The sequence below is a fragment of the Polychytrium aggregatum genome, assembly GCF_025602895.1.
Source record: "Polychytrium aggregatum strain JEL109 chromosome Unknown BJ171scaffold_56, whole genome shotgun sequence".
NCBI lineage: Eukaryota > Fungi > Chytridiomycota > Chytridiomycetes > Polychytriales > Polychytrium > Polychytrium aggregatum.
In genome coordinates this window covers 146,707-169,667 of record NW_026516258.1, presented here as the reverse complement: position 1 = coordinate 169,667, position 22,961 = coordinate 146,707, and the positions used below count along the sequence as shown (strand labels likewise).

Genomic DNA, 22,961 nt, shown 5'->3' with positions numbered 1-22,961 from the left:
ACGACCCAAATTCCACAGTTCCTGTACGAGGCCGGCCTCACTTCCAAAGGCATGATTGCAGTGACGCAGCCGAGGAGGGTTGCTGCCATCTCGATCGCCAAGCGTGTCTCTGAGGAAATGGGCACCGCCCTGGGCACCACCGTCGGCTACTCGATCCGATTCGAAGACTGTACCTCGTCACAAACCAAGATCAAGTACATGACAGACGGCATGCTGCTCCGCGAGCTCCTCTCCGACAACCAGCTCAAGCGATACTCGACCATCGTTCTCGACGAGGCTCACGAGCGCACCCTTCGGACCGATGTCTTGTTTGGCATGATCAAGTCGATCCAGCGCGAGCGACCTGATTTGAGGGTGGTGGTGATGTCGGCAACGCTGAATGCCGAAAAGTTTTCCAAGTTTTTCGGAAAGTATGTCGCGAGCTTTAATTGCAGCCATGGGCCAGCTCCCCTCCCCATGCTGCCTGTTGACATCTCGACCGCGACTGCACACCCCGCTCAGGAGATGGATACTCATCACCCTGCTTATGGCGGCATCGCCCATGCTCCTTCGTTGACTCGCCAGCGCCAAAATTCTTCACATCCACGGCCGGCAGTTCCCGGTCGAGATCTTCCATGCACCCGAACGACTGGAGGACCACGTCGACTCGGCCCTTGTCTCAATCTTCCAGACGCACCTGGAGCAGCCGCCGGGAGATATCCTGGTCTTTCTCACAGGTCAGCATATGGCAGTGGCTCCAGAGCATACAATCACCATTCATTTCGGCGATCAATTGCGGCCGCGTGGCCTGGTGGTGCTGTTGCCTCGATTTGCGCATGCTGATGACGGTGTGCTGTTCTCGGCGATTGTCAGGCCAAGAAGAAATCGAAAACCTCGAAAAGCTCATTGGAGAGCATACGCACGATCTGCCCCACGATGCCGATAAGGTAAGCCACATTGTGGGATTTTGTGTGCTCCTCTTGGCGACCCCAAGCGAGGCATCAAGCGGCGTTGTGCTGTTGGCCCTCATTGTACGTGCCTGCTCTCGCATCACGACTTCCCATGCTGATGCGGCACACCCACCTGACATGGCCACAACCCACCAACGCTGCTGGCCTAGATGTTGGTGTGTCCTATCTTTGCAGCCATGCCAACATCGCAGCAGTCTAGGGTCTTTGAGCCAACACCACACGGAACCCGCAAGATCATCCTCTCGACCAACATTGCCGAGACAAGTATCACCATCAGTGGCGTTCGATATGTCATCGATACGGGACTGGCGAAGGTGCGGAGCTACAACCCAAAGATAGGCAAGTCTGGCAGGACCTGTGATTGTCGTGAAGACGCTTGCCCCCCTGGGTGACCTAGGACGCTCAATGTGGCCAACTCCACCTCGTTATCGCATATACAAAGCCACTTATTCGTCATTGACACCTCCGCCCAATTCATCGCGGTCCTTGTTTGTGCAGGACTCGAGAGCTTGAAGATTGAGCCCATCAGCAAGGCATCGGCCAGCCAGCGAACAGGCCGTGCCGGTCGTGAGGTTTGTGCAGACTCTCGATCACACTTGATCCGTGGCTCAGCCACCGCTCGTTTGGAGAAAACTGCATGCGGATATCGCATGTTGACTCAGGCGACTCTGACTGCATCTATTCTAGGCGCCTGGCATCTGCTTCCGACTCTATCCCGAAGAGGATTATCTCCAGCTGGATGAAGAGACCGAGCCTGAGATAAAGCGGTGAGTGCAGGATATCGCCGTCGCCCTCGTTGCTGTGGTCCGATTGCACTGACACACGGGTACTTTTTGGGTGGGGGCATGACGACAGCGTAAATCTTGCCAGCGTGCTGCTGCTGCTGAAAGCCTCGGGTGTGAGCGATATTTTTAACTTTGACTATATAGACCGCCCCTCGCGCGACGGATGTAAGTGCCTGCCATCGCCGACTTGACTTTGATGGATGATACTGTGGACGTGCGATACTGACACGCCCATCTAATTAGTGGTCAGAGCGCTGGAGCAGCTGTATGCCCTCAGTGCTCTCGACGAGCGCGGACAGCTTACCGAACTGGGCCGCCAGATGTCGCTGTTCCCGCTGGACCCGCAGTTCTCAAAAGTCCTGATCAAATCAAAGGTAAAGATCCGGGGCATCGGCCTGGGGGCCGTATTGTTGTTTGCCGCCTGTCAGTGGTGTATCATCGAACAGAACCATGGCGCAGCTCACTCAGAACCAATGGGGCTTCTTCAACACCAAACGGCGTCAATATGGCATTGTGGCGCGTAGGTCCTCAAGTGCACTTTCGAGGCGATTGCGATCGTGTCGCTGTTGTCCGTGGACAACGTGTTCTATACTCCCAACAACAAGCGCGAGGAGGCTGCCGAGGCCAAGAAAAAGTTCCTGAACTATGACGGTATGCATCAACACCGCACAGCGGATCCAGTTCCCCCCAACGGCCTTCGCAGTTAACAGGATGGCTCCATCACTCCCCAGGCGACCATTTGACACTACTGAATGCGCTGCAAGCGTACCAGTCCGTGGACTCGGCACCGGGTACCTGGTGTCAGGACAACTTTATATCGCACCGAGCGCTCAAGCAGGCCCTCGAAATCCGGACGCAGCTGAATGAGCTCTGTGAGCAAGTCGGCATCGACCACAGGATCTCGAGCGGAAGCAACTCAAGCGAGGCTGTGCTGCGGTGCTTCCTGGAAGGGTGGTTCACGAACGTGGCTGTCCGGGAACCCAATGGCGTGTACAGAACATTGGTGCATCGCCAGGTATGGACATGTCGAGCGCAGACAGAGACGATCGCATGCGATGTGCTGTTCGGTGATGTTGGGTGGCGTGGTGTTGGGTGGTGTTGGGATAGAACGGGCAGAAGGTTCTAATGGCTCTGTGTTGCCGCTCGCAACATGTGCTGCAGGAGGTACATATCCACCCGTCTTCGGTGCTGTTCAATCGCAAGCCCACTGTCCTGATGTTTACTGAGCTGGTGAGTAGTACTGCTGGAGAGTCGCGACCCGCTTGGTGCGATATCCTTGCTATCGAGACGAATGGTTGTTGCGAGACCGACTTGCTGACCGACTCTTCCCCCCCCCCACGCACCCAAGGTCCACACGTCCAAAAAGTATATGCGCAACGTCTCGGAGATCCAGCTCGACTGGGCCATTCAAGCGGCCCCACAGTACTACTCTCGGACATCGGGCTGAGGTGTCGTCGCGGAGCGGATGTGTCGACGGCGATGGCGGGGCATATTCGTGTGGATGGTGGCCCTCTATGGGTTCCGAATACAAACCTATCCACCATGCTGCGATCCAAGCTGCCCTGCGGTGTGCCTGCTGATCATTACCGCAGGGGATCGGCCAGGCGGATTCCGGAGGTCAAGCAGAAACAATCACATGGCTGCAGCGTGCGGGTCGCTGTCCCGTGCCGTTCTGAACAGGCTGATTGTCGGAGATTGACGCCGAGTTTGTCGCACGCGGTCGCTGTGGACATCCAGGCGCGTGAGTCGACCTTGCTGGCAGTCGAGCCGAGGGCATCTGTGTCGCCCTGACTCACTGCTGAAAGTACTTTCCCAGGCGTGTGCGACGCCGGCGCGTGTGTCCGCAGGGCGAAGTTTGGTCCAGCCACAAGGGCTGGGTCTGTTTGCCTGCAGCTGCGCACACACTGTTGAGGCTGGTGCGTGCCCTGGTTGCACACAACGCGCGGGGGTGCGACGCCACAGGGCCACAGAAACAGTGCGCAGTGCCTCCCCCACCACACAGCTGACACAGCGCCATTTGGCAAACAAAGCGGGGGCCGCACCTCGTGCCAGACCGCCGGCGCGGAATGCCGTGAGCGCGTCGTCGGTGGAAGACCGAAAAAATTTTTTGGGTGGCGGTGGCACTCCGAGGGGCAGGCCGATTCCCCAGGATATTTCTCCAGGCAGTTTCTCCAGGCAGTTTCTCCAGGATATTTCTTCAGGCAGCTCCTTCGCCCCGTCTGCCTTCTTGCTCTCCCGTCCAGCGACCATCGCCGCCTCGGAAAATCCACATCACCCCCAAGGACCATCGCCGTCATGGGCATCTTCGACTCCCTCAACAAGTCCGTCGCCTCGTCCTTCGTCGGTCGCTACTTCAAGCTCGACGACGGCAGCGGCCGCAAGGGCATCCGCCCCAACACCTCGTTCACCACCGAGCTCCGTGCAGGTCCGATGTCTGTCCAGCAGCCGTGTCGCCCAAGCATCGCCAATCTTCCATATCTGCCAACACATCCGACTCGTCCCGTCGCTGTTGTTGGCCACCGCCCCGCCGCGTTCGGACGTCGATACTGACGCCCTTCATTCGGCCATCCTGACCAGGCTTGGCGACCTTTGTGACCATGGCCTATATCATCTCGGGTATGCTTCGAGCCAGGGAAATCGTCATGCCCGGTGGCGCCAATCGTCGCCGCATGGAACGAGTGATTCAGCCGTCAGACCGATCCGGCTGCCCATGAGGAGCTCGGCTCTGGACGCTGTTGAATATCCATCACCTGCTGACGGGTCCTTTGCCTTCGATCGACAGTCAATGCCAACATCCTCAGCGACTCTGGCGGCCCCTGTGGCTGCACCTCGTCGCCCGATACGTGCTTGAAGGATCCCAACTATCAGCTCTGTCTCAATGATATCAAGAAAGGCAAGTCTCTATCCACCCAGTCTGGGCCCTTGCGTTGATCACGGCACCCGCTGATGCATCGTTCCATCATTCACTCTATGCAGACTTTATCACCGCGACATCTGGTAAGCATGCTATCCCGTCCACTGGCAGCGTCGGTGCTGATGTCCGCTGCTGATCGATTCGCCCGTGCGTCTCCTGACCATACCGGCTGAACAACCCTTCCTCTCCACAGCCGCCGCCGCCATCGCCACTTTCCTCATGGGCGCCATGGCCAACCTGCCTCTTGGCTTGGCCCCGGGTATGGGCTTGAACGCCTACTTTGCCTACCAGGTCGTCGGCTTCCAGGGCAGCGGCAAGATCCCCTATCGCACCGCCGTCGCTGCCGTCTTCATTGAGGGCATTCTCTTCATTGTCATCTCGCTGCTGGGTCTGCGTCAGCTCCTCGCCAAGGCCGTGCCCAAGTCCGTCAAGATCGCCACCGGCGCTGGCATTGGCCTGTTCCTGACCTTCATTGGCCTCCAGAACTCGGCCGGCATCGGTAAGAGGCGTGTGCTCATCATCGGCAGCATTCTGTGATTAGCCCACAAAGTTGAGGCGTGCGTATTTGCCGCTGACGTCGAGCCACACCTTCGACCGCCGATCATCTGGCCCAACCTTTCTGTTCCGCCAGGTCTGGTCACATACGATCCCGCAACCCTCGTCACCATCGGCGGCTGTGCCGACCAATACAAGGACCCGACCTCCGGCCAGTGTCTCAGCCATGGCATGGAAAGCGGCACCACTTGGATTGGCATCTTTGGTTTCGTCATCATTGCCCTCCTGGCCTCGTTCCGCGTCAAGGGCGGCATCCTCATCGGCATCGTCTTCATTTCGGCCATCTCCTGGTTCCGAAACACCTCCATCACCGCCTTCCCCGCCACTCCTGCTGGCGACGCTGCCTTTGGTATGTGGCTACTCCCCAACCGCAGCGCAGACTCACTCGCAGGCGATTGCCTATTTGGTTGAAGCGGAAGTGGGCCTTCCAAGAGAAAGAGCCGTTTCTCTGTCACTGCCTTTGTGAGCAGCCCCAGCTGCAGACAGAATCGACTGCATCCGCTGACAGTGACATTTGTGCTCCTTGACAGACTTTTTCAAGACCGTCGTTGCCGTTCCCCAGATCCGCCGCACTGGCCTCGCCATGGACTGGAACCTTGGCACCTCCGAGGTCTGGGTCGCCCTCGTGACCTTCCTCTATGTCGATATCATGGACACAACCGGAACCCTCTACTCCATGGCCAAGGTAGGCACAGTCGCTGCGACGATCCAGCGTCCGCCGGAGCGCACCTACGCGCTGCGTTGGTCACCGATTCTGCTATGTTGGACCAGCCACATAGCGCCCATCCATGACCCGGCACTCTCTAATGCCCATGGGTCCGATACATCCAGTTTGCCGGCTTTGCCGATGACCGCACCGGCGACTTTGAAGGCTCCTTCTGGGCGTTCTTGGCTGACGCCACGAGTATCTCGCTTGGCGCCCTCTTTGGAAGCTCCCCCAACACAGCCTTTATCGAATCCGGTGCTGGTATCGCCGAAGGTAATGATCGGAGCGCTGAAAGACACGCCTCGGTATCAGTGCATCTGCCTCGTTCAGCGTTGGAATCTCACTTGCTGGATCTAACCAATCAATATCCTCGTCACCCCACACAACCACTCCACGCTACTTCACTCTACAACCAGGCGGCCGCACCGGCCTCACTGCCATCACCACCGCTTTCTTCTTTGTCTTGTCCCTCTTCTTTGCCCCCATCTTTGCGTCGTTCCCGCGTTGGGCCACCGGTCCCGCCCTTATCTTTGTCGGCGTCCTGATGGCCAAGGGCTCGCTCCGTAGCATCAACTGGGACTACCTCCCCGATGCCATCCCTGCCTTCCTTACCATGGCTCTGATGCCCCTGACCTACTCGATTGCCTACGGCCTGATCGCCGGTATCGGCGCGTACATTGCCATCCACGGCACCATCTACTTGGTCGAGTTGGTCTCCGGCGGTCGCATCAAGCCCACCGACAAGGATATGAAGGAGATGTGGGGCACCGAAAACAGCTCCGATATGCTCCCTCCCTGGATGAAAGTCTTGCTCCGCAAGTTTGGCAAGCTCAAGGAAACCAACAACGGAGCCCTGCCCGAGTCGATCTAGATCTGTCTCCAGATTGTGGATGTCCCCACATATCTCCCGGTTGAACGCTCTCGGCTTATGAGCGTTCGTCTCGCCTTCATCACTCTGCCTTGGCCCCAGCCGCTCCTCACGCCTCTCACCCCTCCCCACACTACAAGACCTCTGGCTGCTAATCGTTGAACCACAACCACACTCCTGTATTACTTCCTGCCTTCGAAATGGTACCAAATACATGTCTTGATTCATCAGCACGCACCGCTGGCGACACCACAGGCGCGTGTGAACTATGCCCAGTATTTCATCTTGAAGAATGCCACCATGTCCGGGTGGTCGATGGGCTTGCGGTTGACACCGGCAAAGACCTGCTTGAGCGTCTGAGTCTCCGAGGCTTGGTCGAGTATCTCGACGTACTTGGAAATGACAGCGATGCTGGACGCTCGTCCCTCGGCGATCAGACTTCGCACCAGGCGCTCGTCCTTGAATCGCTTGCACTTCATGAATGTTCTGGCAGCATACAGAGACGAGGAGGGCAGCGCGCGAGTCGATAGTGAGTAGCGGCACAACAACCGCCAAGCATCCAAACGCAGGGGTCTCCACCAAGTCTCCACCGAGTCTCGCCGACGCTTGGCACACGAACCTGGTCACTTCGCCGTGCAGAAACAGGTCGTCCTGGCTGGGGTTCTGTGAGTCCAGGGGCGGAAACGGGAACGAGGCGTACACATCTGCAGCCTCCTCCAGGGTGCCATGCTTCTCAACAAGCGCCCCGAGCTCGATGTACGAGTCGTGGAAGGATTTGTTCAGCCCGATGGCCTCGAGGTACCACTTCTTGGCATCCAGCACCAGCTGGGTCTTGTCGCCCGTCGTGAGTCCGATTTTGCGGGAGAGTACTCGGGCGACCCCGATCCGCGGCTTGAACTGTGGAGGCAGGACAGCCTCGGGTGTCGGTGTGGTTGCAGCAGCCTCGACTGGCGCAGGCGATGGATCCGATGTCGTCGCCTTGGACTCGGTCGCTGCAGGCGGCGCCGCGGGCTCAGCACCAGATGCATCTTTCTTCATGGGCTTTGCCCCTGCTGGTTTGGCTCCACTCGCGGCGTTGGCAGCTGCTGGCTTCTTGGTCTGAGCTGCTGGAGGTGCTGGCGCTGCCTTTCCTGCAGGCCCTGCGGATTCCAAATCGGCAACCCCATCAAGTCAGAGACACGAGTATGTCAGGGTATGAGAACAAATACAGAGTCACGATGGTGCGATGCGGGGCACGTTCAAGTACATCAGCCAGCAGAATCCAACCGTACCTGGTGCAGCTTTCTTCGCTGGCTCGGCCTTGTCAACCTTCTCGGCCGTCTTGACTATCATATTCTTCTGCGCCTGCGGAATGTTGTCGGCTCCGGGCTGTGCCTTGGCTGCTGCCTTTGGCCCGCTGCTGGGTGCAGCGCCCTGTGTTTTGGGTGCTGCTCCTGCTGGAGCCTTTGCTCCCGCTCCTCCTGCTCCCGGCCCTTTGGCGACTGGCGGCTTGGTACCTGGCGCTGCCTTGGCCGGCGGGCCACCTGCCTTTGGCTTTTCGGCTGGACTGGGCTTCCCGGCCGGCGCGGGGGGCTTTTCGAACTGGCTCTTGATCTGCTCAATCTTGCTCTTCTCGGACACATACCATTCGTGCACGTAGACCTTGGCGAGTGCATCCGAGGCCTCCTTGGATCCCGGCCGCTCGCATGCAATCGAGGCAGCAAAGGCCTCCTCGGCCCAGAGCAGCCGCGCCGGGCTCTTTTCGTATTTGGGATTGTAGTCAAACTGCGAAAGCTGCGTGTCGCCAAAGGCAGCCAAGAACTCATTTTGGCTCGGGTCCAGGATCACCAGGGCCTGGGCGACTTGCTCGGACGCCTCGATAAACGAGACTTGCTGCTCAACCTCGGCCGCCGAAACAAGGCGCTGGATGTGTAGCAGCGAGAGCTTGATGCTGTCGAAGCGCTTCTTGGCTTGGACTTGACTGCTCTGGCAGTAGAGCACCTCGAGCAGGTTCTTGAGCGCCGTGCACATGGCCTCACCCATGGCCGAAAACGCCTTGCTCCTCCGGTTGGTCCTCACCATCACATCCGGCAGCAGGTCCAGCAGATCGCTCAGCGTTTCTTCGGCGGCATCCAGGCGACTCTGAACCATGTACCCACGCGCAAGGGCGTTGGCGACGCCCAGGAAGGCGGGGCAAGTGGGCCGACTGTGAGTGTCGATGAGGAGCTCGCCGTTTTGGCCTGAGGCGGGCTGGAGCCCATTCAACGACACTGACGAGTAAAAATCCGAGAGGGCCTCCTTCAGATACACCAATGCTTCGGAAATCTCCTCTGGTCCAGAGCCGTCGCACTTTATCAGCGCGAGTCCCTGGGGGAGAGTGTGTCAGCGATGTTTGGCTCACCGACGGAAATATGTCGCTCGCCTGGGAGTGCCGCAGGTGAGAGCCCCGGACTCACCAAATACATTCGCACGGGTCTGTTTGTTGGCTTGAACGACAGGGATGTCCGCAGATACTTGATGGCCTCGGGTATGCGCTCGGACTGGAGCAGGAGTCGACCGTAGTGCAGACTGGGTCGGCCATGGTCACAACGAATGAAAGCCGGTAATGAGAAGCGGGGCAGCATTCGGCGATGTAGGGTGCCCTTTGCAAGCTATGCAGCCGCGGCAATCACAGTGCCGCCGTGTAGACCTCATCTTGCTGTATCCGGAGCAACTGCAAACATCAGCCACCGCCCCAATAACGACCAAGTTGGATCTCGGTCAGTTGGCGTGCTGCTGACGGTCGAGCACACTCACGCAGCATCTGGGTTCTCGGGATTGATGCGGGTGGCATCTTGGTACTTTTCCATTGCATGGACGGTGCTGCCCGACAACGATCCTGCTTTGCCCTGGTCGTCGATTTGGCCGCCAGTCGAAATGACCTGCTTGAGCTTCCATGCATAGAGCCCCTGCACTTCTTGTGCCTTTGGTTTTTGAGACGAGCACGAAACTGTCAGCGAGCGGCAAACTCTGCACACCCTGGATCCCGCTGCCGTAGCGTTTCCCCGGGCATTGTTTACCTGGTCCGAGAGTCCAAGCCCAAGGAGTCGCTGGTACTCTGCCTCCAGCGCCCGGAGTTTGACCACATCGCTCGCACCCGAATCGACATTCAGCTGGGCAAGACACCCGTTGACCTCGTCGCCCATGAAGTCGTCGGAAGGCGTCGTGGAGCTGTTGCTTCCCTGTGCCGCCTTGCTCTTCTGGTGGGGCGGAAACAGGTCCGTGCATATCCCCTTCTCCTCAAGGGCCTTGCCGAGCTGGATGCACAGGTTCTCGTCGGGTTTGCCGCCGCGAACCGAGACAGACTCAAGGTTAGAGGCGATGGCGGTCGCATAGAGCCCAGCCAGTTCAGAGAGGGCCTCGGCTGCAGGCATGTGCTCGCTGGCGCCAAAGGACTCCCAGTATGCCTTTTGCGCCGTGCCGAGCGATGCCAGGTAGTGGCTCCATTTGCCGCTGGCCTGGCCGACAAGCTTCTCGGCGTCGCCCGGGTACTTTTTCTTGTCCACGAGGACCTTTTCCCACTCGCGCTGCGGGGGCTTCTCAGAGGCTGACTTTTCGCTGCGCTTCTCGGGGCACATCTTGGCGTGGAAGCCCTCCTCTTGCGCATAGACCTTTCGCCCGCAGGCGCAGGTGTGGATGCAGGGGTCCTTGTGCTTGCCCCCTGCTATCTGGTCGGGCGAGTTGAAGAGTCGCTGGCACTCGGAGCATCCGACGGGGATGTGCTTGCAGTCCTTGGACAAGTGTGCGGCCATGTCGATGCACTTGACGTCCTGGCGCGGACATCCAAACGGCGCAAAGAGACACTTGGCCATCCAGCCGCCAAACTCGACTTCCATGTCATGATTGCTTTCCCAAAGCGGATCGTTGCTCCATGTCTTGCGGACCTCGCTCGATATGTTGCAGAGCGGGCAGCTGACTATCGTGGCGGGATCCTTGCCGGCTTGGGCGCTGGGCTCGGTGTACCGCAGAGCAAACAGGTTCAGACACCTCCCGCAGTACTCGTGGCGGCAGGGTCCGGGCTTGATGTCCTGGAGGACCTTGTAAATCCGCGGACGGAAGACCAGGTTGCTGCAGAGGCTGCAGAGAGGATAGTCCTTGGTGTCCGACATGATCTTCATGCGAGACCCGGGCTTGTCTGGCCGGCCATGAACCCGCGAGAGTGATCAGAGTGCAAGCCCCATCGAGATATGCGACCACTCGGCGACACAGCACTGCTCTCTGTTCTGTCGCATTGCGTCTCGCCTCTGTTCTGTCGGATGGGTCTCACCTCGTCGAACAATCACCCTGTACAGCAACGAGTGCTTTCCGTCCATCGACGTCACCTTGAATTCACAGGTGGTGTCGCCAAGCAGGAGCGGCGTCGGCTCGGTCTTTGCAAACTGCAGCCGCTCCAGCTTGGCTTTGGCGTTCATCGGCACCGGGGTGATGGCGACCTTGTCGACGGTCGACGAAACATGGAGCACGTAGTTGAGCTCCTTGGGATGAAAGTCTGGCAAGAGAATGCCGACAGGAAACTCCAGGGCCTTGAGAGTGGCATCCGCCGCTGAGATCGAGTCGGCCCAGGCGAGGAGCACAACGAGGGATGCGGGAGGGAGATATCAGCATCACTAATGTGGCTACTGTGGATGATGAAGAGTAGAGGTGCGGCGCAGAGAATACGCACGGATGCGGATGCGGATGTGAACCGATTCGCAGGGAGGCTTTCCAAAGTGCTCGAATATCACCGATACTGGAATCAGCCACCAACAGACACCGCTGCCTCGTGTCGATATGAGCATTCGGCTAGGCTCTGCTCTGCTCTGCTTTCATGAGGCGCATGTCGGGGATCACCCACCGCTCGGACGATGCACACTGATCGAGTAAATGCTGGAGCTGCCATCGACCGCGTCGACTTTGATCTCGACAGTGTTTTGCCCCTCCTGGATCTTGACGGCTGAGCATGCGACATGCGGCATGCGGCGTGTGGGGCGAGTGTTTGCAAAGAGTGTCGGGTGAGTGTTCATGGAGACGTGTGTGCGGACATGATAATAGCAGCGGCGATGGTGTGCCGAGACGGAGGATTTGTTGCCTGACCTCCATCGGAACCTAGTTTGAGAACTTGGCTGAATCCGTCTGCCTCGTTCGGGGGCGCTTGAATGACCAGGCCTGGTGGTCAAGAGTGCGGGGGGCATGTACGGACGGACGAGAGGAGGCCAATGATGTCAGGGGGGGGGGCGAGCCAAGAGAGCGGCTGGAGTGATGCCGAGGTAGCCTTCTGGATACCCTCGGTTGATTCCCAGCAGCAGCAAAGAGTAGCAACAAAGAGCAGCGAAACGACGCTCACTATCGACGTCGGACGAAACATAGGCGGTGTATAACTTGACGGTCCTGGAGAAGGCCGGGATGGTGGGAACTGCGGCGTTGGAGCCCTTGGCGACAATCTTGATGAACTTGAGGCTCGAGTCGTCCATCGCGGAAGGAGACTATCTGAATGTCCACGGCGATGCTGGGAGCAAGGGGGAGGGGGCAGTCCAAACTCTCGATCAGGCTCGTCTCGGCCGGTATGGCTGAATTGAGCGAAACAAGTTGCAGAGCCCCCGATATCGGAGAGCAAACGGAGAAAATGAGGCAGGCGAAGTTTAGGTGCGGAAGGGCTGAGATACCCAAGGAGCAAAAGAACGCCCTCACCCACAGCAAATACTGGGAAGATGGGCAGATGCAGCAGCCGGCAGAAGCAGGGTCTGCGGGGCCAATCCGGTCAGGGATGTCAGTGCTCGGCTGTATGTCATCCCAATCAATAATAGTTCTGGACCTTGAGCGTCTCTGATGATGAACGAACTACTGAGTGAACAGGGTCTGCTTGGACTTGATGCATATCCCCCCCTCTCCCTTTCCTCCACGAGACATTCTCAGTCGTTGTCCCAGCCGTAACATCATCCATGATGCATGTGTATTCGAGGACAGGGTGTCCCGCTCTGCTGTTTTCGTTTCGTTTCGTTCCGTTTCGTTTCGTTTCGTTTCGGATGCACTGTATTTGCTATTGCTGCTTTCATTTCTTGTACAGCTACAACGATGCAACTACAACGCCTAGAGTGTGACTTCAAGTCCCCGCTATCACCACCTGCTACAGCTTACAGCGACGACGATGATGACAACAACAACTACAACAACAACTACTACTACTACGACGACGACGACAATGACACCGACGACGATGGGCGCTTCCGGGCCTATTCCTATGATTACGTCAGCCCCAGCAACAGGGTTCATTTGCTGCTGCTGCTGCTGATACTGCTGCTACTGCTGCTGATGCTGCTGCTGTTTCTTTTGCTTTTTGTTTTTCTTCTGGTTTGTTGTTAGCTAAAAAAAAAAAAAATTTTACATCGTCAGGCGCCGCATCGACTTGTCCTGCGGACCGAGTCCATAGGACTTCTTCAGGAGCGGCAGCAGGACGTCGAGAGGCACCCCGGCCATCGTGATGCTGCCGCTCGGGTTCAGGTCGGCTTTGAACTGCGGGTCCAGCTTGACGGAGAGCGCATTGGCTGGCTTCTCTGTCTCGCCGTCCTCCTTGGCGGCGGACTCGGCGGCGGGTGTGGCCTTGGTGGCAGGTTCTTTGGGTGCGGCATCTTTGGTTTCGACTGGAGCGGGCGCCGGCACGGGCACGGGAGCAGAGACAGGGACAGGGACAGGGGCAGGGACAGGGGCAGGAGCAGGAGCAGGAGCAGGAACAGGAATAGGAGCCGAAGCTGGTGCTGCCGCGGGTTGGGCCGGCGTGGTCCTTGGGGCAGCATTGGCGTTGGCATTGGCATTAGCATTGGCATCGGCCGGCTGCTTGACCTCGTCCGGCACCAGGTTCATCTGCTTCAGGAATTCCGGCGTCAGCTTCAGGTTCTCGTCGCGGATGATGATGCCGCTCTGCTTCTGGATGCTGCGGGCGACCTCGGCGATGCGATAGGGAATCGAGTCCACAATCTTGCGGATCTTGGCGACCGAGAAGCCCTCAAAGGTGCTGGTCAGGGCATCGGCCATCTGCTTCATTTCAATCAGGGTCTGCTCCAGCTGGTTGAAGGTGCCGCTGATGATCATGTCGGTGACCAGCAGCTTCTGGAAGATGAGCTCGAACTGCGAGTAGTCCGACTGCTGGTGCTCGAGCTTGCGGATGTTCCAGGCCTCCCACTTCTTGCGGTTTTCGAGACTGTTGTCCTGCGGCGGCTCGGGCTCGATGAACGGCGCCAGCGGCTTGGGGAACTTGCGGGTCTTGGTCAGGGCGAGCTCGTCCAGAACGTGCTTGCGCACCTTGTCGTCGAAGCGGTACATGTGCACCCGCGCAACGAGGCCGCCCTCGCCAATGTCGCGGATGTCGTCCTCGACGGCGTCCTCGAGCTCGATGCTGCTGGTCCACTCGCGTCCGGGCCAGACCGAGACCTTGGGGCCGGCCTTCTTCTTGTCGTCGACGATGCGCACAGCCTTGACCCAGCCCTTGCGCACAAGGGTAAAGACAAAGCCACGGGCGGTGTTGGTTGAGCTCTTGCACTTCTCACCAAGCTCCTCCACGTTGCCGTTTGGCGCCTCCATATACCCCAGCAGCTCAATAAAGCACTCCTGGCGCTGGGAAGCGATCTGGGCAGCCTTCTCGGTGGCGCTGGGCTCGTTGAACTTGGGCCGCTCCGCAACCTTGGTCTTTTTCAGCTTGACGCCGCCCTGGATGGCGCGACGGAGCTCCTCCATGGGATCACCCGAGGGCTTTGGCGGTGCAGGTGCGGGGGCTGCAGGCGCCCCTGCAAAGCCTGGAGGAGGAGGTGGTGGTGGCGGGCCTGGGGACATCCACGAGATTGTGGGATCAGCGATCGCTCTACCAGCAGTGCAGAACCGACTGTGATAAAAGCCAAAGCACACCGTCCCTTTCGCCGACACTCGGCTGCATGACACTCACCTCCTGGAGGCGGCGGGGGAGGCGGAGGACCGAATCCTGATGATGCAGAGGCGCAGAGTGAGCAAGAGGCGCAAGGTGAGTACCAGAGTGCACACAAGTAGAACGTATGTCTGACGCGCTGTCAAGCAACTCTTCATTTCGTGAAATGCATATCAACCAAGGGCGGCATCTTACCTGGTGGAGGCGGGGGCGGAGGTGGAGGACCGCCAGGAACTGATCGACATCAACGCACGGTCGGATCGTGGGGTTAGTACTCGCCTCGGTCGTGCGATGCGGCGGGAGGATGAATGGCACGACAACTTACTCATCGGCGGAGGAGGTGGTGGCGGCGGCGGCGGACCACCAGGACCTGGAATCGTTCGAGGCGCCAAATGAGAACATGCGGTCTTGTCACAGTCACAGACTTGCCAATCAACAGTCCGGTACTTACCACCCATCATCGGAGGAGGCGGCGGCGGCGGCGGTGGCGGCGGACCTCCAGCACCTATGGGGGGACGAAAGAGTGTTACGGGGAGGGACGAGAGTCGTCTAGCAACCGTGAACCAATCCAGGTGCACTTACCACCCATCATTGGAGGTGGGGGAGGCGGAGGGGGAGGAGGCGGGCCGCCTAGATGAGACAGAAAACCACAGCGATTAGACCCATACTCGCAATGAATCGCAACACAGGCCAACATGCGGAAAGCCAGCAAGGGCAATGCGTCTGCACGATCGATAAAAGTATGTCGCCACAGCCCCATGCTCCATGCCCCATGCGACGCTATAAGACTGAATAAACAGCACTCCGAAACTCACCCATCATGGGAGGAGGGGGCGGTGGCGGAGGAGGAATCGATCCTGTGGCTGCTCAAACGTCAAGTACGATGCATCGTCAGCACGAAAGGCAGTCGAGCGATCAAACGACACGGCGAACGCAGCATGGCCACACAAAATCACTGCTGTGCGCAATCACGATCGCATGTCGCACGCGCCATGAATGGGACTTGGTCTTTACCTGCCATCGGCGGCGGTGGTGGCGGCGGAGGCGGGGGAGGCGGTACTGATCCTAGTATCGGTTCATGCATCAGATCAGTCAGGGCCCCAAACATGTAGTTCCAGACACACTGGAATTGGCGCATAACATCAACTGAGCCTCACCTGAGAACATCATTGGCGGAGGCGGAGGAGGAGGAGGAGGAGGAGGTGCCGATGAAGTGAACTGCATAACAGGGGGTGGCGGCGGTGGCGGCGGGGGCGCCGACGAAGGGAACTGCATGACCGGGGGAGGTGGAGGCGGCGGCGGCGGTCCAGCGGGGGCAATTTGAGGAGCCGCTACAGGCACAGGAGCGGGCGCGGCGGCCTTGGCTTGCTCCGGTATCAGGTCTTCCATCCAGCCAGGAATCGGGCCTTGATTGAGCCATGCGACGGGGACATCGACATCGCCTGAAATGGATGGCACAGTCAGCGAAATGGAACAGGGACAAACAGGCGAATCGACGAGGGAAACGTCGCGACAGCAAGGGTCGCACGATACCCACCAACTTTGAGCATGCTCGATGATGACGACACATGGGTGGCCAGGACGACCTCGGGGGTTGGCGTTGCAGCAGCCTCGACAACAACAGGCTCGGTGACTGCGGGCTTGACCGCAACAGGCTTGACAATAACGGGCTCGTCGGAAGGACGAACTGGAATCGGAGACATGGGCATTCGCCGCGGCGGGTTAGCAGCCGGACCGAGACGCAGCAATTTCAGCTGTCCCTCAGCCAAAAAAAAATACATACTCGCTTCTTCTGGTTCGGCTTCCACGACCACAGGGGTGGGCTTAGCATGGTCAGCAGCAGCGACGGCAGCAGCAGCACTGAGGATAATCGGCTGTGCCTTTGCTTTCACCGACGCAATGATGTCTGTAGCGGCACCGTCGTCATCGTCATCATCGTCGTCAGCATCGTCTGTGAAATCCCGGGAGAGACGATTAGGGGAGGTGCGTGATGGACAGAGCCACGCGTGTGATGGACAAAGCAGACCAGCTGGTCGAGAACGGGTAGCGGCGTCATCATTACCCTGCATGGCGCGGGCAGCCTCGCCAATGAGTGTCAGGGCCTCGATGGCAGACTTTCTTCGCGATCCACCAGCTGCGAGAAAACGTTCATGTGCGGGAAAACGGATCAGTACCCGGCATGACGGCGACTCGATTGCCGGTGTATGAACCACAGGCCAATTACAACATCGCTCGACCCGGCGTGCCGCAATGCAATCCAGCACGACACGATCCAGGGCGGTACGATGCAGTTCATTGTGATGAGATGCGATAAGATGCGATGCGATACGATGCGATGCTTACAGAGGTCCGAGAAAATATCGTTGGCAGACACTCTCGACATTCGGTTGGATCGAATGACGGGAGGGGCATCCTGGGGCTCGTCTGATACAGCATAAAAACGATATCGAGTCAGAGTGTGGGTCAGCGATCGTCGCTGCCGCGATGGGTTGTCCGAGAAGGGATTTGCGACTCATGGCTCAATCCACTGAGCAGAGCAGACTGCCGGTGAAGGCTGAGATGGACAGGTAAGAAGAAGAACAGTGCCGATGCGATAGACGATCCGTACCCATGGTGGAGAGGATGTGGATGGCCGAGGCGCGCGAGATGCGCGTGGTCTGCTCCGGCGACGGGAGCTCTGACGGGGACTTCTTGATATCGTCGCCCAGCTCTGCGCAGAGCGATTCAGAAACACAGGCAGATGGATTGAAATAGCGGCAGGGTGAGGCGATGGCGCATGCGATGAGCGTTTGGCATCGGTCGGCATGTGTGTTCGGTTAGTGACAGATACAGCCGCAAACAGGGTCAAAGGCACAGACAAGAGGAGGTACTACCGAGTCGGGGAGATGGGGGGGGGAGATTTGCAGCTACAAGGGGCTAGAGGAAACAACGTACTGAGAGCCATGATATCGAAGGCCGAGATGCGCGACATACGATTAGGTTTAAATGACGATGCCGGGGCTTCCGACTTGAGTTCCGAAGCTGTAGCGAGAACGGTAAAGAAAACACTGAATACTGGAATGCAAACAGGACGAGAGAACAGCGCAGGGGCACGGCAGTGCGATTCATAGGGCCCGCGAGGTGAGTCGAGCAGAGCAGATGACGGCAGACGGTCACGGCAGTTAGAGGATGGAGGAGGGGAGGGAAGGGGCGGAGGCGTAGAGAGGTAGAGGAAGATGTAGATAGATGTAGATAGAGGTAGATAGATAGAGGTAGATAGATGGATACGTAGACAGAAGTAGATAGACATATGGAGATAGAGACGTCGATACGGTACGGATAGAGAGAGAGATAGAGGTGGATATGGATGTCGGCAGCGCAGGGCAGGACGAGAGGCGGCTGTGGGGACGCAGTGCAGGAGAAGCGTCGTGCCCTGGTACCACTGCCTGGGAACGGCCGTGGGTCAGGCACAACAATGCCCCGAGGCGGCGACGGAGACGCCGAGAGGCCGAACCAACATACCCATACTCATGACCATATCGAGCGCCGATGCTCTTGACGAGCGCCGATCATCTGATGAAGCAATGGACGTGACGGAGGCGTCATCTGTCGATCGGCGACGGGCCGAGAGGTCAAGCGGGAATCCAGGGAACCGGCGATGAATCAGAGCAGCGAAAAGATGGATCAGGGTGGTAAGCCCATGGATCAGGGCGGTAAGTCCATGGATCAGGGCGGTGGGTCCATGGATCAGGGTGGTGAATCCACAGGCCAAGGCCAGCTACAGGGCAACGACGACAGGGGTGTATGGCATCGACTCGCAACGCAGATCCGCAAGATCCGCAAGATACCCTCCCCCAGCAGAGCACAGCCAGAGCCCAGCCAGAGCCCAGCCACACCGACCGCCCCCTCGTCCGCGTCTCGCACTCATCCGAGGCTGTCCAGACGCCTACCTGAGAAGCTGCCGGAGAGCTTCTTGCGCGAGCTGTCGAGGGTCTCTGAGTCTGAGCGGCGCGATGAGAGCGCCGAGGCAGGCGGCTCGGTCGTTCGAGGCGAACTCAGCTCGCTGGTGATGTCTTCCGACAGCTTGGAGGCGGCAGTGCGCTGGGGAAGAGTGGGACGAGGGATCCTCGAGACACGTTCGGTGGGGGGAGAAGACGAGAGCGGGGTCGCAGTGATGGAAGGAGGGGGAGGAGCAGACGAGTCGTCGTCGAGATCATCACCGCCCTGGGTCATGAGGACGTCTCCGGCCTTGCTCTGGCTGACGACGGTGCGCCGGCGACGCTGCTTTCCAGAGTCCTCGAGGACAGAGAGGGGACGAGGGGCCACCAGATCCTCGGGTGGGACAGAGGGGATGTCGTCGGTGACTTCGGCGTTCTTCCACTGGAAGCGGAAGGGGTTGCTGGCCTTTTCGCTGTGGGTGATGGCAAAGACGACCTTGTTGTCGTTGCAGACCTGGAAGATCTTGTCCTCGTCGGAGGCAAAGGTGCCGTCGGGCTTGACGGCAATGAGCGGATGGCGCTCGGCGGGAGGCAGCAGCAAGTTGGCGGACTGGAAGGTCCAGGCGACAGTGGCATCGCGCAGGCACTTGATGGTGAAGGTGCGCCTGGAGGTGACGACGACGACCTCGCCACGGCCGATAAGGTGATTGTGAGGAGAGGCGGCTCTGGGCAGCGAGGGCGAAGGACGCTTGGGCGGCGTGGAAGGCTTGGGCGAGCTGGACATGAGCGACGAGGTGGGCGAGATAACGTTGGTGCGAAGGACGCTGGGGGCGCTCTTGGTGGAAGGAGTGCGCTTCAGCGGGACAGGAGCAGGGAGATCATCGCGGCGAGTGGCCACCCGAGTGGTGCGGACGGTGGTGGGCGAGGCATTGCGGGTGCGGTTGGAGACAACCTTTGAGCGGGCGACGGGCGGCTGCGAGTCGGAGCGGGCCGGGCGGGCGGTCACCGGCCGAGACGAATTCCGGGGGAACATTTGCTGGCGCGACGACGAGGATCCCACGATGGCTTATGGCTCGAGAGGAGTTGCGGGGGGACGGTTGGCGAGCCTGGGGAGGGCAAGCGGGTTCAACGACGAGAGGTCGGTGAAGACGATGGGAGGACTCTGAGGAACGGGATGGGGAAAGAGTCGACGGATCGTTAAAACAAATCAAGGAGCAAACCAAGAAGCAAATCAAGAAGCAAATCAAAATAATAAGCGAAATCCAATCGAATGATATAAAAAAGGGGGAAAATGCTAATAAAGTTGCGAGTGGATAAAGTCAAAGTCAACCACACAGAGGAAGGAGTAGAGATGCGGAGAAGGAGGGGGACAGGCGGATGGAGGTGAGTGCGCGGCGGACCGAGGAAGAAAGGGGAAAGGAATCAGGGACGGGACAGAGCAGCCAGGAGCGACGGGGAGACAGCGCAGCAAGTCGATATCTCGATGCAATGGTGAATGACAACTCAATAGATGCTATTCATCCGGAGATGTGATGAATGTTATCGCAATCTGACAAATGATACCACGAGCAAACGACGACCGTCCAGGGCTGTACCTCACGAGATGCCTCGGGGAGGAGCAGTGGCTCAAGAACAAGTGGGCTGCAGCAGGCTCGGGGGGAGTGGCTCGGGGGAGTGGTTCGGGGAGTGGCTCGGAGAGTGGCTCGGGGATTCAGAAGCAGATTAGTTCGGCGCCAACGGTCAGAGTCGAAAGAGCGAGTCTGGAAAGGCACGCCGGCTTGGCCTTTGGATTTGAGAGGGATTGTGGGGGCAGTTTGGCGAGCGACCGAAAAAGCTGCGCTAATAAGGGACACAGTGCGGTCCTGAACAGCGCGGTCGTGCACACTTACACAGCACACTTGGACAGCAGACGCAAGGCCTTGTGCGCGTCGCGCCTGGCGCGTTGCTGCCGCTGCAGCTTGTACGTCCACAGAAGCTGCTGCGATGCATGTCGCACACAGGAGGCGCTGTGTCGCACGACACTCCATTTCCGGCCGCGCCAATCCGCGCACGCGTGTTCCAGCCACATAATGGCACAGAGCGCTCACTCGAGCCGGCTCGAGGGAATGTGCTGGGCGGGAGGCGGATTCGACTCGGCCGTGGGACCAACAACCACAGACCAACGACGCGCAGCCAACGACGCGCAGCCAACGACGCGCAGCACTCCATCGCTGCGCAGCGCAGCGCTCGGCACAGAACACGCACGAGCGCACGGAACGCCTGCAGCACACACACACACACCGCCTTCCCGCTCGTCCCACTCGCCGCCCCCCCCCACCTCGCCCTCGCCCTTTTGCTCTTTTGCCCTCGCCCACTTTTGCCTCTCTTTCGTTGGCCCTCCATCTCCCTGTCTTTCTCGTCGCCCCTCTCGCTCCCCCTCGCTCCTCTCGCCATGACCACCCCCGTCGTCGTCGTCCAAAAGGACCTGGCCGCCTCGGCCACCCCAACCAAGCCTGCTCGCAGCCATCCCTGGAACGACGAGCAGTGCCTGCAGCTCGCCTTTGCCTACGCAGACACCAAGCAGGCCCCGACCGTCCCAAAGAACTTCTGGGCCTCCGTCCACCGCAAGTACGAAGAGTCCTATCCCAACTCGCTCCGCACCCCCGATGCCCTGCGTATCAAGTTCCTTTCCATCAAGACCGATGTCCTGCGCTTCCTCAAGCTGCACCACCAATACGACCAGCACCATCCCATGACCGAGTCGCCCGAACAAGTGATGGAGACCGTCAAGCAGCTCTATCTGCAGACCTACGGCAACCCGCCCTTCATGCACGAAAACTGCATCGAGGTCCTGGGCGAGCTCGATGAGTTCCAGGCCGATCACATCGAAGAAGAGCTGGCCGAGATCGAAAAGAAGCGGGCCCGCAGCGACCCCAACGACCCCAACGCTCCTCCAAACACCCCCGGCGCCAAGCGCATGAAGCGATCCGACAAGCGCCTGTCCGAGAAGGGCAAGGCTGCTCTGCTCCTCAAGAACGCCCGGCCCTCCAACGATCCCGCCCTCTTCCCGATCCACACCCTGAACCAGCGCCTGGCCATCCTTGAGCGCATCTCGGACTCGCTCGCTCGCCAGAACGAAATCCAGGAGAAGAAGCTCGAGTGCATCCGTGTCCAGACCGCCATCAAGTTCCTTGCCCAGAACGAGCTCGAGCTTCCGCCCGAGAACCTGGTGGCCTTCAGGACCCTGAAGCAGTCGTTCCTCGAGAACGTGCTGCTGGACTGATCGGTCACGGTCACTCTCTGCCTGTTGTGCATGCCAATGGCTCCCGATGCCCTTCACTCCCCTTCCATTCCATTCCATTCCCTTCATTCCGCTTTCCTTCCCCCGATACTGCGACAAGCATGTCGATCCTCGTTGCTCGGTTCTTGGCTGGGAACCAACCCGCTTGCGTTTCTCTTCTTTTCCCGGGCGGATCTGCTTGGCTTCTCTCGCCGGTCTCGATGTGACCCGGCTGGGAGAATCTCGAGCTATTCCATGGGTCTCAGATGCGCCTTGTTTGAGAGCACCCCCCCCCACGATGTACCGCCATTTCCTTCGTTCCGTGAGGGGGCAGGGCATGCTGATCTACCCGCCCGACATTCCCGCACATTCCAGCCTACCTTCACCGACGCTACCTGTTTGTAATGTTCTTGATATTTCGTGTCCATTGCCTCTGTTCTTATGACCATTGATCCTGGCTCGGCGATGGCGATCAGCCGAGTCTTGTCTGTTAGCCCCGCGATTTTATTATGACCATGATTGTGATTATGATTATGATTATGATTATTATTATTATTATTATTATTTGCGCATGCGATCTTTTGCAGCTTGTCCATAGTTGTTTGCTGTTGTTCTTGTTCAGTCCCTTCTTTCATGTCCTCCCTCACCGTTTTGCATCAACTTGCGAATGCGACTCGGAAATGAATATACGCATCCGCTTTTGATATATGACTGCTGTCGGTGGCATTTGCTTGATACTGGTGCGTGGGAAGTGTTGGGAGGATGTTTGGACATCAAGCTTGCAGGGTGTGGAGGTCGAATGGCCATGGTGGAGGCCCGGCAAGGACCAAAGCCGAACGCTTGACGCCGATCTGACCGATGTCAAACATGGAAAACTGCTCTGGTGCAGGTGGAGAGCTCCCAGGATGAGCTGATCGATGGAATGCATCGGATCCATCTGCTCAAACTCACAGATCCAGCATCGCTGGCATCGCTGGCGTCGCTGGCATCACTGGCATCACTAGCATCGCTGGCGTCGCTGGCATTCGTGGGAATCGAGCAAGTTGGGTGAATCGAGCAAGTTGGGTGAATCGACCGAACGAGACAGAGGTGACAGAG

The 22,961-nt window shown here is 58.8% G+C and overlaps 5 protein-coding genes across 5 annotated transcripts; 2 read left to right on the top strand and 3 right to left on the bottom strand.

Annotated features, from left to right (window-relative positions):
• Nucleotides 1-210: 210 nt before the first annotated feature.
• On the top strand, nt 211-3,182 carry BJ171DRAFT_559631 (P-loop containing nucleoside triphosphate hydrolase protein; the record flags this gene model as incomplete). The annotated part of the gene is made up of 12 exons (XM_053113208.1): nt 211-410; nt 565-716; nt 853-926; nt 1,100-1,289; nt 1,449-1,522; nt 1,638-1,717; nt 1,806-1,900; nt 1,979-2,109; nt 2,260-2,386; nt 2,446-2,750; nt 2,897-2,965; nt 3,084-3,182. 12 exons carry the CDS (start codon nt 211-213, stop codon nt 3,180-3,182), a joined length of 1,596 nt encoding a protein of 531 aa, XP_052962592.1.
• Nucleotides 3,183-4,030: 848 nt separating this feature from the next.
• On the top strand, nt 4,031-6,932 carry BJ171DRAFT_562933 (permease; the record flags this gene model as incomplete). The annotated part of the gene is made up of 9 exons (XM_053113282.1): nt 4,031-4,160; nt 4,313-4,351; nt 4,518-4,628; nt 4,712-4,732; nt 4,843-5,148; nt 5,281-5,553; nt 5,735-5,889; nt 6,036-6,183; nt 6,327-6,932. The coding sequence occupies 9 exons, from the start codon at nt 4,031-4,033 to the stop codon at nt 6,779-6,781; spliced, it is 1,638 nt and encodes a 545-aa protein (XP_052962591.1). The 3' UTR covers nt 6,782-6,932.
• On the bottom strand, nt 6,933-12,246 carry BJ171DRAFT_571564 (uncharacterized protein; the record flags this gene model as incomplete). The annotated part of the gene is made up of 10 exons (XM_053113685.1): nt 6,933-7,264; nt 7,398-7,917; nt 8,050-9,124; nt 9,159-9,179; nt 9,214-9,325; nt 9,554-10,931; nt 11,064-11,339; nt 11,631-11,729; nt 11,870-11,941; nt 12,120-12,246. 10 exons carry the CDS (start codon nt 12,244-12,246, stop codon nt 7,045-7,047), a joined length of 3,900 nt encoding a protein of 1,299 aa, XP_052962590.1. The 3' UTR covers nt 6,933-7,044.
• A 907-nt stretch (nt 12,247-13,153) lies between these two features.
• On the bottom strand, nt 13,154-19,637 carry BJ171DRAFT_478778 (uncharacterized protein; the record flags this gene model as incomplete). Its single annotated transcript, XM_053108913.1, has 17 exons — nt 13,154-14,562; nt 14,709-14,744; nt 14,883-14,921; nt 15,013-15,057; nt 15,139-15,192; nt 15,270-15,317; nt 15,503-15,550; nt 15,702-15,752; nt 15,845-16,129; nt 16,225-16,374; nt 16,471-16,638; nt 16,750-16,821; nt 17,031-17,111; nt 17,296-17,397; nt 17,622-17,708; nt 18,189-18,272; nt 18,617-19,637. The coding sequence occupies 17 exons, from the start codon at nt 19,635-19,637 to the stop codon at nt 13,154-13,156; spliced, it is 3,780 nt and encodes a 1,259-aa protein (XP_052962589.1).
• Nucleotides 19,638-20,953: 1,316 nt separating this feature from the next.
• Nucleotides 20,954-22,575, bottom strand: BJ171DRAFT_250004 (uncharacterized protein; the record flags this gene model as incomplete). Its single annotated transcript, XM_053106681.1, has 1 exon — nt 20,954-22,575. A coding segment is annotated over exon 1 (1,249 nt), but the record flags the coding sequence as incomplete, so codon positions are not given.
• Between the last annotated feature and the right edge of the window lie 386 nt (nt 22,576-22,961).